Consider the following 14147-nt stretch of genomic DNA (forward strand, 5'->3'; position numbering starts at 1 on the left):
GTTGTGGGGCATGGGATTGGCTGGGGGCTCTGTGTGCATTTACCCCCATAACTGCTGTCTCCTGCCTCAGACCCCCAGACTGCGGGGACTGAACCCTGCGGGGGGGCCAGTGTCAGGGGGGACCCGCATTACCCTCACTGGGACCCATCTGGACGCGGGCAGCAGCGTCAACATCTCATTGCAGGGGGCACCCTGCCAGCTGCTTAGGTACTGGGGGGGGCAGGCATGGGAGGTGGTGGGGCCTGGATGATGGTGGGGGGTGGGGGACCGGGGGGGGACATGGATGAGTGGGCGGAGCAGAGAGATGGGGCGGGCTGGGTGTGGCGGGGACAGGGATAGTGGGCGGGGCATGGGGGTGGAGGGATGGGGTTGTGATGGGTTGCGGGGACAGTGATGAGGATGGTGTGGGGAGACAGAGGGATGGGGGGCGGGGTGGGTGTGGGGAGACAGAGGGATGGGGGCAGGATTAGGGTTGTTGGTATGGGGGCAGGTGGTGGGAATTTTGGGGCAGGGGATGTTGGGACGGGGGTGGGTAAGTCAGGACTCAGTGGGGAGATGTGGGGCAGGGGGGAATTTGAGGGGTCTCTCACTTTCCCTTTTCTGGCAGGAGGGAGCCTGAGGAAATCATCTGCCTGACCCCCCCGTCCATGCTGGGCCCTGGTCCAGCCCCCTTCAGTGTCTTCATCGACCGTGCCAGCCTGGCCCCCCCTGAACCCGCCAATGGCACCACCAGCGCCCCCGTCCTGATCTTCCGCTACACCCCTGATCCGGCGGTGACCCACGTCGAACCTCAATGGAGCATCGTCAAGTAAGAGACCCCCCGCTGTCCCCCCTTCTGTGCCCCATCCTTGTCACCCCCACACAGCCCTCTGCTGACCCCCCCACTGCGCCCACCTGCCCCCTGTGCCCCATCCCCCTCCGCACACCCATACTCCCAGCCCCCTGACCTCCACACCCCTGCCACCCCCCCCGTGTCCCCCTTCGCCCCGTCCCCCTCCCCACGCTCCCAGCCCGCTGTGACACAGGTTCATGTAACCCATGTCCAGCGGGGTGCACCACAGGTGGGGCCTGGGGGCTCCGTCGCCTCAGGCCACGTTGATCCATTCACCCCACGCCCGGTGTGGCCTGGTCCCCCCCGTCATGGAGTCCCCGGGCGATGCTCTGGAGCTGCTCCCCACCAAGCCAGGCAGGACTCTGGGGAGCCTCCTCTCTTGGAGCAGACTGTCCCCAGGGCAAGCAGCTTCGCCAGCTTCCACCATCCTGGGTCTCTCCTTGGAGCATTCAGCATGTGCCTCTCCGTGCGCTTCTCACAGCGAGTCCGCCCCAGCGGGGTCCTGGGGGGGCCACAGGGTCCTGCCCCCCCACTGCGCAGTCAGACATGACTCTCAGCCAGCCAGTAACACAGAGGTTTATTCGATGACAGGAACAGGGTCTAACACAGAGCTTGTAGGTACCGCGAACCGGACCCCTCGGCCGGGTCCATTCTGGGGGGCAGTGAGCCAGACCCCAGCCCTGGGGCTCCCTCCATTTTCCCAGCCAGCTCCAAACTGAAACTCTCCAGCCCCCTCCTCTCCCTTTGTCTCTCTGCCAGGCCAGGAGGCGCCTGATCTCTTTGTTCTCCAACACCTTCAGCTGGCACCTTGCAGTGGGGGGGGGCCCTAGAGCCAGGGCATTGGCCATTCTCTGCATACAGCCTCACATGGGCCCCCTCGGGCTCTGCACCAATCACACCCCCTTATCCCACCAGCTAGATTAAGAAAAGCATAGGGGAAACTGAGGCACTCACACAATATTCAGAGAAACCATTAAGAACAGTCCCATTTCGTCACACCCCCACAGCCTCTGGCCCTGGTGAGCATCTTGGTGTTGGCACTGAGCCGGGCTGGGTGGGGTCCCAGCATCCGAGCAGGGCACAAGGTAGCTGTGGGGGGGCAGGGCAGAGGGTAGCTGTGATGCGGGGGGAAGGACATGGCCCGATTGGCAGGAGACGAGCCACAGCCCAAAGGGCCACCCCCCATGCCAGCCCTCACCCCCCACCAAGCTGCATTTCCCCGGGGGGGCTGATGTCTTCCCCCCCTCCAGCGGCAGCACCAGCCTGACAGTGACTGGGACCCGCCTGCTGAGCATCCAGGAGCCGCGTGTCCGAGCCCTGTATGGGGGCGTCGAAACCGTCAACGTGAGTCATGCCCCCATGACGACGGGGGGGAGGGCAGAGGACTGGGGTGAGGGGAAGGGGACGCAGCAGGGGTCCATCAGCTGGGGACAGGGGATCTGAGTGGGGTGGGGAGACGAGGGAACAGTTCTGGAGGGGACAGGACAGTTTCCTGCAAGGGAATCCTGAGCCTCCCGATCCACCCCCCTTCAGCACTCGAACTGATAGACCCATAACTTTTCCCTGCTGTCCCCCCCGGATCAGACCCCCCCAGCTTGTGCCCTGTGCCTTCCCCACGGAATCCCCCGACATGCTGCTCCCCCCATTCCTGAACGCCCCTGCTGGGCTGCTGAACCACTCAACACGCTGACCACACCCCTGAACTGCTGCCTCCGCCCGGAGTCGTGTCCCCCCCGTTCCCAGCCATCCCCACTGACCCTCTGCCTCCCCGCAGAGCTGCCGGGTGCTGAATGACTCCGTCATGCTGTGCCAGGCGCCTGGCATTGTGCCGGGGGGGCGGGAGCTGCCCGCGGCGGGGGCCTCCCCTGATGAATTCGGCTTCCTGCTGGACCATGTCCAGGCGGCTCGAACCCTCAACCGCTCGGCCTTCACCTACTACCCTGACCCCCAGGTCGAGCCCTTCAGCCCTGCGGGGGTGCTGGAGGTGAAACCCGGCTCCCACATCGTCCTCAAGGTATGAGGGGAAGGGGGGCTAGCAAGGGCTGCAGGTCAGGACTGAGGGGCTCTGGCAGGGCTAGGGGGCAGGGCTGGGCTAGCAGAGGCTGCAGGTCGTGAGTGAGGGGCACTGGCAGAGCTGGGGGGTGGGGAACCCAGGGTTGGGCTAGCAGGGGCTGCAGGTTGGGAGTGAGGGGCACCGGCAGAGCTGAGGGGCAGAGCTGGGCTAGCAGGGGCTGCGGGTCAGGACTGAGAGGCACTGGCAGGGGTGGGGGGGGGAACCCAGGGCTGGGCTAGCAGGGGGCTGCGGGTTGGGAGTGAGGGGCACCATTGGTGCTGTGTCTGGCCCGGATTCCTGGGTCCAATCTCCCTCCCCCTTTCACTGTCCCACCCCCCACAGGGCAGGAACCTGATCCCAGCAGCTGCTGGGGGGGCCCGTCTGAACTACACGGTGCTGATTGGGCGGGAGCCCTGCGCCCTGACGGTGTCAGAGACCCAGCTGCTCTGTGACTCGCCCAGCCAGACAGGGGAGCAGCCAGTCACGGTGCGTTGCTGGAGGGCATAGCCAGGGGCTCCCCCGGGGCATGGGGCTGGGGGCATGTGTCCTGTGGGGGGGGCAGCCCCTCGCTCTGTGGTGTGGGGGCAGGACATGAATGGGGATCAGAGATCACAGGGGGTTGGGCGGGTGAGCAGTCCCTCTTGGGGAGCTGTGGGGGGAGGTTACTTCTGCAGGGTGCGTTTGGGGGGGACAGACTGAGTGGCGGGGCTGGGAGGGGGTTGTCTCATCAGAACCATGGGGGAATTTGTACCTCCCCATTGCAGATCTGGGAGGGTTGCCAAAATGTTGGGGGAGGTGCCCCCGATCCCCTCTCCCACATTCTGGGGGGTTCGTTCCTGGGAAGTTGGGGGCACCCCCCTGTCAACCTCCACTCCCTCCCCTCGTTCCAGATCCTGGTGGGGGGCCTGTCCTTCTCACCCGGCTCCCTGCACATCTACCCTGAGGCAGCCCTGCCCCTGGGAGCGCTGGTGGGGCTGGGCGCAGGGGGGTCCCTGCTGCTCCTGGCCATTATCGGGGTGCTGGTTGCCTACAAGCGCAAGACCCGCGACGCCGACCGGACCCTTAAGCGGCTGCAGCTACAGATGGACAATCTGGAGTCACGGGTCGCGCTGGAGTGCAAGGAGGGTGAGGCTGGTGGGCGGGGAGGGGCGGCAGGAGCGCAGAGAGTGGGTTGGACTGGGGGGCTGGAGTCAGGGAGGAAGGGGGACGCAGGCTGCGGTGGGGGAGGGATAGGAGGCAGAAGGGGCCCTGGGTATGGATTGAGAGGAAGGGGGGACTGGGAGAGGGGCTGGGGCTCTGGGCAGAGAAGGCTAAGATGAGGGGTTTGGGTTGGAGTGAAGGAGCACAGGGCCGGGGGGTCCTGCTGTGGTGCTTGGCAGGTGCCGAGTTGGGGGGCAGAAGACGTTGGGATGGGGGGCAAGCAGTTGCCCCTGCATGGGGGAAGGGCAGGGGTGGGGGGTCCCCCCTGACCCCTTTGCCCTCCCCAGCCTTTGCAGAGCTGCAGACCGACATCAATGAGCTGACGAACAACCTGGACGGGGTGAAGATCCCATTCCTGGACTATCGGACGTACGCTCTGCGGGTGCTGTTCCCTGGCGAGGAGCCCCCCATGCTGCGCCATGGCCACGTGAGTGGGGGCCAGGCCAGGGTGGGCTGCAGAGCAGAGAGGAGGGTCTGGACTGGGGGGCAGAGCGGGGGGCTGGGGGGTAGAGCGGGAACTGGGCTGGGCCAGGGGGACTGGAGGGCAGAGTGGGGGACTGGGCTGGACTAGGGAGCAGAACAGGGGGCTGGCCCTGGGGTTCTGGGGGGCAGAGCAGGAGCTGGGCTGGACTGGGGGGACTGGCGGGCAGAGCAGTGGCTGGCCCCGGGGTTCTGGGGGGCAGAGCGGGGGCTGGCCCCGGGATCTGGGGGGCAGAACGGGGCCTGTATCTCACCCCCTGTCCCCCCAGGCGCCCCCCGGGGCAGAGCGGGGCCTGCGGCTCTTCGGGCAGCTCTTGCATTGCCAGCCCTTCCTGCTTACCTTCATCCATGCGCTGGAGGGGCAGCGCGGGTTCTCCATGCGGGACCGGGGGGCTGTGGCCTCCCTCACGCTGGTGGCCCTGCAGGGCCGGCTGGACTACGCCACTGGCGTCCTCAAGCAGCTGCTGGCCGACCTCATAGAGAAGAATCTGCAGAACCGGGCCCATCCCAAGCTGCTGCTGCGCAGGTGGGGCCTGGGGAGCTCCCAACCCCCCTGGGACCGCCCCCCCCGTTCCCCTGGGACCTCCCCGACACCCCCGGGGCTGCCTGGGACCCCCCGTTCCCTGGGACCTCCCTGACACCCCCGGGGCTGCCTGGGACCCCCTGTTCTCCTGGGACCTCCCAGGACCTCCCTGAACCCACCCATTTCCTTGGGACCCCCAAGATCTCCTCTGTTCCCCTGTAACCCCGGAACCCCCATTCCCCGGGCCCCCATTCTGCCACAGGGGAGACCCCCCCCTCGGACACCCCCTGTGACCCACAGTAACCTGGACTCCTGAGTCCCCGGTCTCTCCCTCCCCCAGGACGGAGTCAGTAGCTGAGAAGATGCTGACAAACTGGTTCACCTTCCTGCTGCATCGGTTCCTGAAGGTGAGAGAGGGGTGGGGGCTAGGAACCCCCCTGAACTCCTGGGTTCTCTCCCGGCTCTGGGAGGGGAGTAGGGGCTGGTGGTCACAGCGGGGGGGGCTGGAACCCCGGACGCCTGGGTTCTCAGCAGTAATGCCCCCCCAGGAGTGTGCTGGGGAGCCGCTGTTCCTGCTGTTCTGTGCCATCAAGCAGCAGATGGAGAAGGGGCCGATGGACGCGGTGACGGGGGAGGCGCGGTACTCGCTGAGCGAGGACAAACTCATCCGCCAGCAGATCGACTACAAGACCCTGGTTGGCTGGGGGCAGGGGGCCGGGGGGGCTGTCGGGCTGGGGGACCCTATTTGCCCAGGCGCTGGGCTGTGCCCCAGCTGTTATCAGAGCCCTGGGGAGTGACCTCTCTGGCCCCACGCATCTCCCAGGGTGCCCGGGGGCCCTCCTCCGACCCTGTGTCCCCCTGTCTGTGTGTCTCCAGCAGCCCCCCAAAATCCCATTCGCCCCCTGGCACCCAGCATTGCTTGTGGGGGCTCTGGGCATGTGTCATTCCCCCACCCATGGGTCACTCCCTCCGGGGATGGAGAAACCGAGTCACACCTTTGCTAGAAACTCCCAGGGGGAAGGGGCTGGAAAGGGGGGGAGGGAAGGGGGACTCAGACTGAAGGGACCCCCCCTGACCTGCCATCCCCCCCAGACGCTGTACTGTGCCAGCCCCGGCCCCCCTGGTGGCCCCGAAGTGCCCGTGAAGGTGCTGAACTGTGACACCATCACCCAGGCCAAGGAGAAGCTGCTGGACGCTGTGTACAGGGGGGTCCCCTATTCCCAGCGCCCCCGGGCTGATGACACGGAGCTGGGTATGGGGGAGATGGGGGGTACTGGGGGGTCCCCTATTCCCAGCATCCCCAGGCCGACGACACGGAGCTGGTACAGGGGAGATGGGGGGTCCCCTATTCCCAGCACCCCCAGGCCAACACAAAGCTGGGTACCGGGGAGATGGGGGGTATCTGAGGTCCCCTATTCCCAGTGCCCCCAGGCCGACCACACGGAGATTGGTACGGGGGGTACAGGGGGTCCCTGTTCCCAGCACCCCTGGGCCGACGACACAGAGCTTAGTACGGAGGAGATGGAGGGAGTACAGGGGGTCCCCTATTCCCAGTGCCCCTGGGCTGATGACACGGAGCTGAAAATGCCAGGGGGCGCCACTGGGGAAGGGAAAATGGGGCTTTGGGGCCCAGGGGGGCTTGGGTTATGTAGGAGGCGCAAGGGGGGGAGGCCCGGGGCACAAGGCTGCCTCAGGGGAGGCTGGGGGGTGGGGGGCAGGTGTTGCTGCCCAAGGGGTGTTTGATGGGTGTGGGGGTGTATTTGGGGGTCTGACACACACCCCGTTCCCAGAGTGGCGCCAGGACCGGTCGGGCCGAACCCTCCTACAGGACGAGGATATGACGAGCCGCATCGAGGGCGACTGGAAACAGCTCAACACTCTGGGGCACTACCAGGTGGGGCGGGGACCCCCAGAGCCCCCTGTAGTTCCCTGCTCCCCACCCACACCTCAACTACCAGGTGGGGCAAGGACCCCCCAGAGCCCCCTGTAGTTCCCTGCTCCCCACCCACACCTCAACTACCAGGTGGGGCGGGGACCCCCAGAGCCCCCACCTCCCCCCAGCTGCCCAGAGCCCCCTGTAGCTCCCTGCTCCCCATCCACACCTCAACTACCAGGTGGGGCGGGGACCCCCAGAGCCCCCTGTAGTTCCCTGCTCCCCACCCACACCTCAACTACCAGGTGGGGCAAGGACCCCCCAGAGCCTCACACCTCCTCCCAGCCCCCCAGAGCCCCCTGTAGCTCCCTGCTCCCCATCCACACCTCAACTACCAGGTGGGGTGGGGACCCCCAGAGCCCCCCACCTCCCCCCAGCTGCCCAGAGCCCCCTGTAGTTCGCTGCTCCCCACCCACACCTCAACTACCAGGTGGGGCAGGGACCCCCAGAGCCCTCCACCTCCCCCCAGCCCCCCAGAGCCCCCTGTAGTTCCCTGCTCCCCATCCACACCTCAACTACCAGGTGGGGCGGGGACCCCCAGAGCCCCCTGTAGTTCCCTGCTCCCCACCCACACCTCAACTACCAGGTGGGGCGGGGACCCCCAGAGCCCCCCACCTCCCCCCAGCTGCCCAGAGCCCCCTGTAGTTCCCTGCTCCCCACCCACACCTCAACTACCAGGTGGGGCAAGGTCCCCCCAGAGCCTCACACCTCCTCCCAGCCCCCCAGAGCCCCCTGTAGCTCCCTGCTCCCCATCCACACCTCAACTACCAGGTGGGGCAAGGACCCCCCAGAGCCCCCTGTAGTTCCCTGCTCCCCACCCACACCTCAACTACCAGGTGGGGCAGGGACCCCCAGAGCCCCCCACCTCCCCCCAGCTGCCCAGAGCCCCCTGTAGTTCCCTGCTCCCCACCCACACCTCAACTACCAGGTGGGGCAAGGACCCCCCAGAGCCTCACACCTCCTCCCAGCCCCCCAGAGCCCCCTGTAGCTCCCTGCTCCCCATCCACACCTCAACTACCAGGTGGGGCGGGGACCCCCAGAGCCCCCCACCTCCCCCAGCTGCCCAGAGCCCCCTGTAGTTCGCTGCTCCCCACCCACACCTCAACTACCAGGTGGGGCAAGGACCCCCCAGAGCCTCACACCTCCTCCCAGCCCCCCAGAGCCCCCTGTAGCTCCCTGCTCCCCATCCACACCTCAACTACCAGGTGGGGCGGGGACCCCCAGAGCCCCCTGTAGTTCCCTGCTCCCCACCCACACCTCAACTACCAGGTGGGGCAAGGACCCCCCAGAGCCTCACACCTCCTCCCAGCCCCCCAGAGCCCCCTGTAGCTCCCTGCTCCCCATCCACACCTCAACTACCAGGTGGGGCGGGGACCCCCAGAGCCCCCTGTAGCTCCCTGCTCCCCACCCACACCTCAACTACCAGGTGGGGCAAGGACCCCCCAGAGCCCCCCACCTCCCCCCAGCTGCCCAGAGCCCCCTGTAGCTCCCTGCTCCCCATCCACACCTCAACTACCAGGTGGGGCGGGGACCCCCAGAGCCCCCTGTAGTTCCCTGCTCCCCACCCACACCTCAACTACCAGGTGGGGCGGGGACCCCCCAGAGCCCCCCACCTCCCCCCAGCTGCCCATAGCCCCCTGTAGCTCCCTGCTCCCCATCCACACCTCAACTACCAGGTGGGGCGGGGACCCCCCAGAGCCTCACACCTTCTCCCAGCCCCCTAGAGCCCCCTGTAGCTCCCTGCTCCCCACCCACACCTCAACTACCAGGTGGGGCGGGGACCCCCAGAGCCCCCCACCTCCCCCCAGCTGCCCAGAGCCCCCTGTAGTTCCCTGCTCCCCACCCACACCTCAACTACCAGGTGGGGCGGGGACCCCCAGAGCCCCCCACCTCCTCCCAGCCCCCCAGAGCCCCCTGTAGCTCCCTGCTCCCCACCCACACCTCAACTACCAGGTGGGGCAAGGACCCCCCAGAGCCTCACACCTCCTCCCAGCCCCCCAGAGCCCCCTGTAGCTCCCTGCTCCCCATCCACACCTCAACTACCAGGTGGGCAAGGACCCCCAGAGCCCCCTGTAGTTCCCTGCTCCCCATCCACACCTCAACTACCAGGTGGGGCAAGGACCCCCCAGAGCCTCACACCTCCTCCCAGCCCCCCAGAGCCCCCTGTAGCTCCCTGCTCCCCATCCACACCTCAACTACCAGGTGGGGCGGGGACCCCCAGAGCCCCCTGTAGTTCCCTGCTCCCCACCCACACCTCAACTACCAGGTGGGGCAAGGACCCCCCAGAGCCTCACACCTCCTCCCAGCCCCCCAGAGCCCCCTGTAGCTCCCTGCTCCCCATCCACACCTCAACTACCAGGTGGGGCGGGGACCCCCAGAGCCCCCCACCTCCCCCCAGCTGCCCAGAGCCCCCTGTAGTTCCCTGCTCCCCACCCACACCTCAACTACCAGGTGGGGCAAGGACCCCCCAGAGCCTCACACCTCCTCCCAGCCCCCCAGAGCCCCCTGTAGCTCCCTGCTCCCCATCCACACCTCAACTACCAGGTGGGGCGGGGACCCCCAGAGCCCCCCACCTCCCCCCAGCTGCCCAGAGCCCCCTGTAGTTCCCTGCTCCCCACCCACACCTCAACTACCAGGTGGGGCAAGGACCCCCCCAGAGCCTCACACCTCCTCCCAGCCCCCCAGAGCCCCCTGTAGCTCCCTGCTCCCCACCCACACCTCAACTACCAGGTGGGGCGGGGACCCCCAGAGCCGCCCACTCCCCCCAGCCCCTGCTGCCCCACTGCCTTCCTGGAGCCCCCTGCTCCTCCCATAACCTCCTGCTCCCCACCCCCACACCCAAAATGGAAATGTGTCAGTGCACTAGGTCCCAACCACATGGGACAGGCCCCCACATAGGACCCCCTCACTGCCCCCCCATGGCCCTACACCTCCATCCCTACCCCACACCCTGCCTGGAATTGCAGCAGCGCACTGGGGCAGGCACCCCCCCATATCATCCCCAGACAGTCCCCCATGGCCCTCCCCCGCCCCCCTCACCTGCTGCCTCTCCCCCAGGTGACTGATGGCTCCAAGGTGGCCCTGATACCCCGGCAGGTCTCGGGGTGCAACGTGCCCAACTTCTGCACCTTCAGCCGCTCACTGAGCCACTACGGTAAGGCTCCCTGGACCCCCCAAGAGACTCACCCACTTCCCCCCTGCCTGCCCCACAGAGACACCCCCCCCAGCCTGACGGGGCCTGTGCTGCCCTTAGGGTGACCAGACAGCAAGTCCGAAAAATTGGGATGGGAGTGGGGGGTAATAGGAGCCTATATAAGAAAAAGACCCCAAAAACAGGACTGTCCCTATAAAATCAAGACATCTGGTCACCCCAGCTGCCCTAGAGCGACATGGTGTTGTGGGAGGGTGGGGCTGGGACTTGGGGAGCTGCAGGGAGTGTCTGCCCCCCACATCCCAGAAACCTTGTTCAGCCCCTGCCCCCCCCGAGCCCTACCTGCCCCAATCAGAAGACCCTCTCTGATCCCCCCCAGCCCCATATCCCATCCAGACTGGGTGGAGGGAGTAGTCAAAATGGTCTCCCCTGTGCTGCTGGATGGGCGGGGAGGGGGAGCAAGGGGCTCTGGGCTGGGCAACGGACTTGGGGCTCTGACGCCTCCCCATGACCTGTCCCCCCACCCCAGAGAGCCTCCTGCGGCCATCCAGCAGCCCCGACAGCCTGCGCTCCCGTGCCCCCATGCTGAGCCCCGAGCACGATGGGGGCACCCGGCTCTGGCACCTCGTCCGCAGCCACGACCCGCTGGGCGATCCCAAGGAGGGGGGCAGCAAGATGGTGTCGGAAATCTACCTCACCCGGCTCCTGGCCACCAAGGTACGGGGTGCAGGGAGCTGAGGGTGGGGCGGGGGCGGGGCCAGGTGTGCCAGTCTGACCCCCGGCGCCCCCAGGGCACGCTGCAGAAGTTCCTGGATGACCTGTTCGAGACGCTGTTCAGCACGGCGCACCGGGCCAGCGCCCTGCCTCTGCCCATCAAATACATGTTCGACTTCCTGGACGAGCAGGCGGATCGGCGCCAGATCAGCGACCCCGACGTGCGGCACACCTGGAAGAGCAACTGGTGAGACCCCTGGAGGGGCTCGGGGCTCTGCCCCCCCTGCCTGCCCCTGTGGCTCTGGGTGATGTGATTGGGGGGCTGCGGGTCCTGGGGGGCACTCTCTGACCCCTGCCCCCTCAACCTGCCCCTGTGGTTCTGGGTGAACGTGATCTGGGTGTTGGGGCGCTGTAGGGGTGTTGGGGGTCCCGGGGGTCTCTGGGCACTCTCTAACCCCCTGCCCCCCGCCTCCCCTGCAGTTCTGGGTGAATGTGATCAGGGTGTTGGGGGACCGTGGGGGGGGCTGGGGGTCCTGGGGGGGGTCTCTGGCACTCTCTGACCCCTGCCCCCCCAGCCTGCCCCTGCGGTTCTGGGTGAACGTGATCTGGGTGTTGGGGGGCTGTGGGGGGGGCTGGGGGTCCTGGGGGGGTCTCTGGCACTCTCTGACCCATGTCCCCCTCCGCCTCCCCTGCAGTTCTGGGTGATGTGATCAGGGTGTTGGGGAGGGCGATGGGGGGGCTGGCGGGGTGTTGGGGGGCCATGGGGCGGATAGGGGTCCCGGGGGGGTCTCTGGCACTCTCTGACCCCCGCCCCCCCCAGCCTGCCCCTGCGGTTCTGGGTGAACGTGATCAAGAACCCACAGTTCGTGTTCGACGTGCACAAGAGCAGCATCACGGACGCGTGTCTCTCCGTGGTGGCCCAGACGTTCATGGACTCGTGTTCCACGTCGCCCCAGCGCCTGGGCAAGGACTCACCCTCCACCAAACTGCTCTATGCCAAGGACCTGCCCGGCTACCGCGGCTGGGTGGAGCGGTGAGTGAGGGGAGCCAGGCAGGAGGCACAGTGGGGGGGGGGGGCAGCGAGAGCTGGGGCCCCACTGCAGGAGGGAGTGGGGGGCAGGGGAGGGGCTGAGATGAGTTGGGGTTTGAGGGAGTGGGCGAAGCAGGGGGCTCCCTGATGGGAGAAGTGGGGGAGGGGCATCAGGATACATGAGTTGGGGAGTAAAAGGGGTAATAGGGCCATGGGCAGGGCAAGCGGGGAGGGGCACCGGGATGCAGGGGGTAGAAGGGGTAATGGGGCCATGTGGGGAGTGGGGGGAGGGGTGCTGGGATGTGGGGGGCAGGGGGTAGGAGGGCTAATGGGGAGGGAGGGGCGCCAGGATGCAGGGGGTAGAAGGGGTAATGGGGTCATGGGGGGGAATGGGGGGAGGGGTGCCGGGATGGGGGGGTAGAAGGGGTAATGAGGACATGGGAAGGCCATGGGCGGAGGGGCGCCAGGATGCAGGGGGTAGAAGGGGTAATGAGGCCATGGAGGGGCCATGGGGGGGGCGCCAGGATGCAGGGGGTAGAAGGGGTAATGGGGCCATGGGGGGGAAGTAGGGGGAGGGGTGCCGGGATGGGGGGGGTAGAAGGGATAATGAGGCCATGGAGGGGCCGTGGGGGGGAGGGGCGCCAGGATGTAGGGGGTAGAAGGGGTAATGGGGTTATGGGGAGAAGAGTGCTGGGATTCATGGGGGAGGGGGTAGAAGGGGTAACGAGGACATGGGGGGAAGTGGGGGGAGGGGCACTGAGATGTGATGGGGAGGGGATAGGAGGGGTAATGGGGAGCAGTGGGGGGAGGGGCGCCAGGATGCAGGAGGTAGAAGGGGTAGTGGGGCTGTGGGGGGAGGGGGTAGAAGGGGCAAGGAGACCATGGGGGGGCTGTGGGGGAGGGGCGCCAGGATGCAGGGGGTAGAAAGGGTAATGGGGTCGGGGGGGCAGTGGGGGGAGGGGGTAGAAGCGGTAATGGGGCCGGGGGGGCAGTGGGGGGAGGTGCCCCGGCCCCCCCTCACCCTCTGTCCCCCAGGTACTACCGGGACATCGCCAGGATGGCGCCCATCAGTGACCAGGACATGGATGCCTATCTGGGGGAGCAGTCGCGGCTCCACGCTGGGGAGTTCAACACACTGGGGGCGCTGGGGGAGCTCTACCAGTACGTGGGGCGCTACCGCCAGGAGGTGAGCCCCCCCGACCCATCATTGCTGCCCCTGCTCCCCACCCCCTGAACCCCACCATCCCCCCTCACCAACCTCGCCCCCCCAGTCCCTCCAACCCCGACTGGCGCTGGGGAGCCCCCGCTCCACTGCCCTCCCACCCGGCCCTGGGTGAGATCTGCCCCACTGCCCCCCTGATCTCCCCAGTCCTACCAACCCCCCCCCGGCACTGGGGGGAGCCCCCGCTCCACTGCCCTCCCACCCGGCCCTGGGTGAGATCTGCCCCACTGCCCCCCTGATCTCCCCAGTCCCACCAACCCCCCCCGGCACTGGGGGGAGCCCCCGCTCCACTGCCCTCCCACCCGGCCCTGGGTGAGATCTGCCCCACTGCCCCCCTGATCTCCCCAGTCCTACCAACCCCCCCCCGGCACTGGGGGGAGCCCCCGCTCCACTGCCCTCCCACCCGGCCCTGGGTGAGATCTGCCCCACTGCCCCCCTGATCTCCCCAGTCCCACCAACCCCCCCCCGGCACTGGGGGGAGCCCCCGCTCCACTGCCCTCCCACCCGGCCCTGGGTGAGACCTGCCCCACTGTCCCCCTGATCCCCCCAGTCCTACCAACCCCGTCTGGCGCTGGGCAAGCCCCCGCCCCACTGCCACCCCCCAGTCCCACCAACCCCGCCCGGCGCTGGGCAAGCCCCCGCCCCACTGCCCCCCCCAGTCCCACCAACCTGGCGCTGGGCGAGCTCTGCCAGTACATGGGGCAGGAGGTGAGACCCCCCGGGTGCCCCTCGCCCACAGGTGCTGACCGCGCTGGAGCGGGACGGGGTTTGCCGGAAGCAGCGGCTGCGCCAGCGGCTGGAGCAGGTCATCGCCTTGGTCTCCACCAAGAGCTGAGGGGGGCTGGCCCCATGGCCAGCCAGTGCGACCTTCGACCTCCTCCGGGACCATGTGACCTTCGACTCCTGGCTCAGGGGCAGGCTGACTTTTGGGGGACAGCGGCTCTGGATGGGAGGGTCCCCCCCAATGCCTCCGGGACCTGGCCTCGTAGCAATAACCCAGAGGGGCTGC

General features: G+C 67.6%; 1 protein-coding gene across 6 annotated transcripts in view; it reads left to right on the forward strand.

Annotated features, from left to right (window-relative positions):
- PLXNA3 (plexin A3) overlaps positions 1-14147 on the forward strand; it is a 36194-nt gene extending 22047 nt beyond the window's left edge. For 4 of the 6 annotated variants that reach the window (XM_030548350.1, XM_030548352.1, XM_030548355.1 and 1 more), the window contains 18 exons: positions 71-207; positions 608-808; positions 2083-2176; positions 2607-2846; positions 3228-3371; positions 3776-4010; positions 4373-4512; positions 4835-5091; positions 5429-5495; positions 5637-5783; positions 6181-6340; positions 6879-6982; positions 10079-10175; positions 10702-10889; positions 10964-11133; positions 11707-11919; positions 12952-13102; positions 13878-14147. In XM_030548350.1, coding sequence (XP_030404210.1) covers positions 71-207; positions 608-808; positions 2083-2176; positions 2607-2846; positions 3228-3371; positions 3776-4010; positions 4373-4512; positions 4835-5091; positions 5429-5495; positions 5637-5783; positions 6181-6340; positions 6879-6982; positions 10079-10175; positions 10702-10889; positions 10964-11133; positions 11707-11919; positions 12952-13102; positions 13878-13973 — 2841 coding nt within the window. In that variant the 3' untranslated portion in view covers positions 13974-14147. Of the gene's footprint in view, positions 1-70; positions 208-607; positions 809-2082; positions 2177-2606; positions 2847-3227; positions 3372-3775; positions 4011-4372; positions 4513-4834; positions 5092-5428; positions 5496-5636; positions 5784-6180; positions 6341-6878; positions 6983-10078; positions 10176-10701; positions 10890-10963; positions 11134-11706; positions 11920-12951; positions 13103-13877 lie in introns of those variants that run through there. The other 2 variants (XM_030548351.1, XR_003998465.1) reach the window with 2 other exon arrangements.

Source organism: Gopherus evgoodei, unplaced genomic scaffold (genome assembly GCF_007399415.2).
Source record: "Gopherus evgoodei ecotype Sinaloan lineage unplaced genomic scaffold, rGopEvg1_v1.p scaffold_98_arrow_ctg1, whole genome shotgun sequence".
In the NCBI taxonomy this organism is placed as follows: Eukaryota; Metazoa; Chordata; order Testudines; family Testudinidae; genus Gopherus; species Gopherus evgoodei.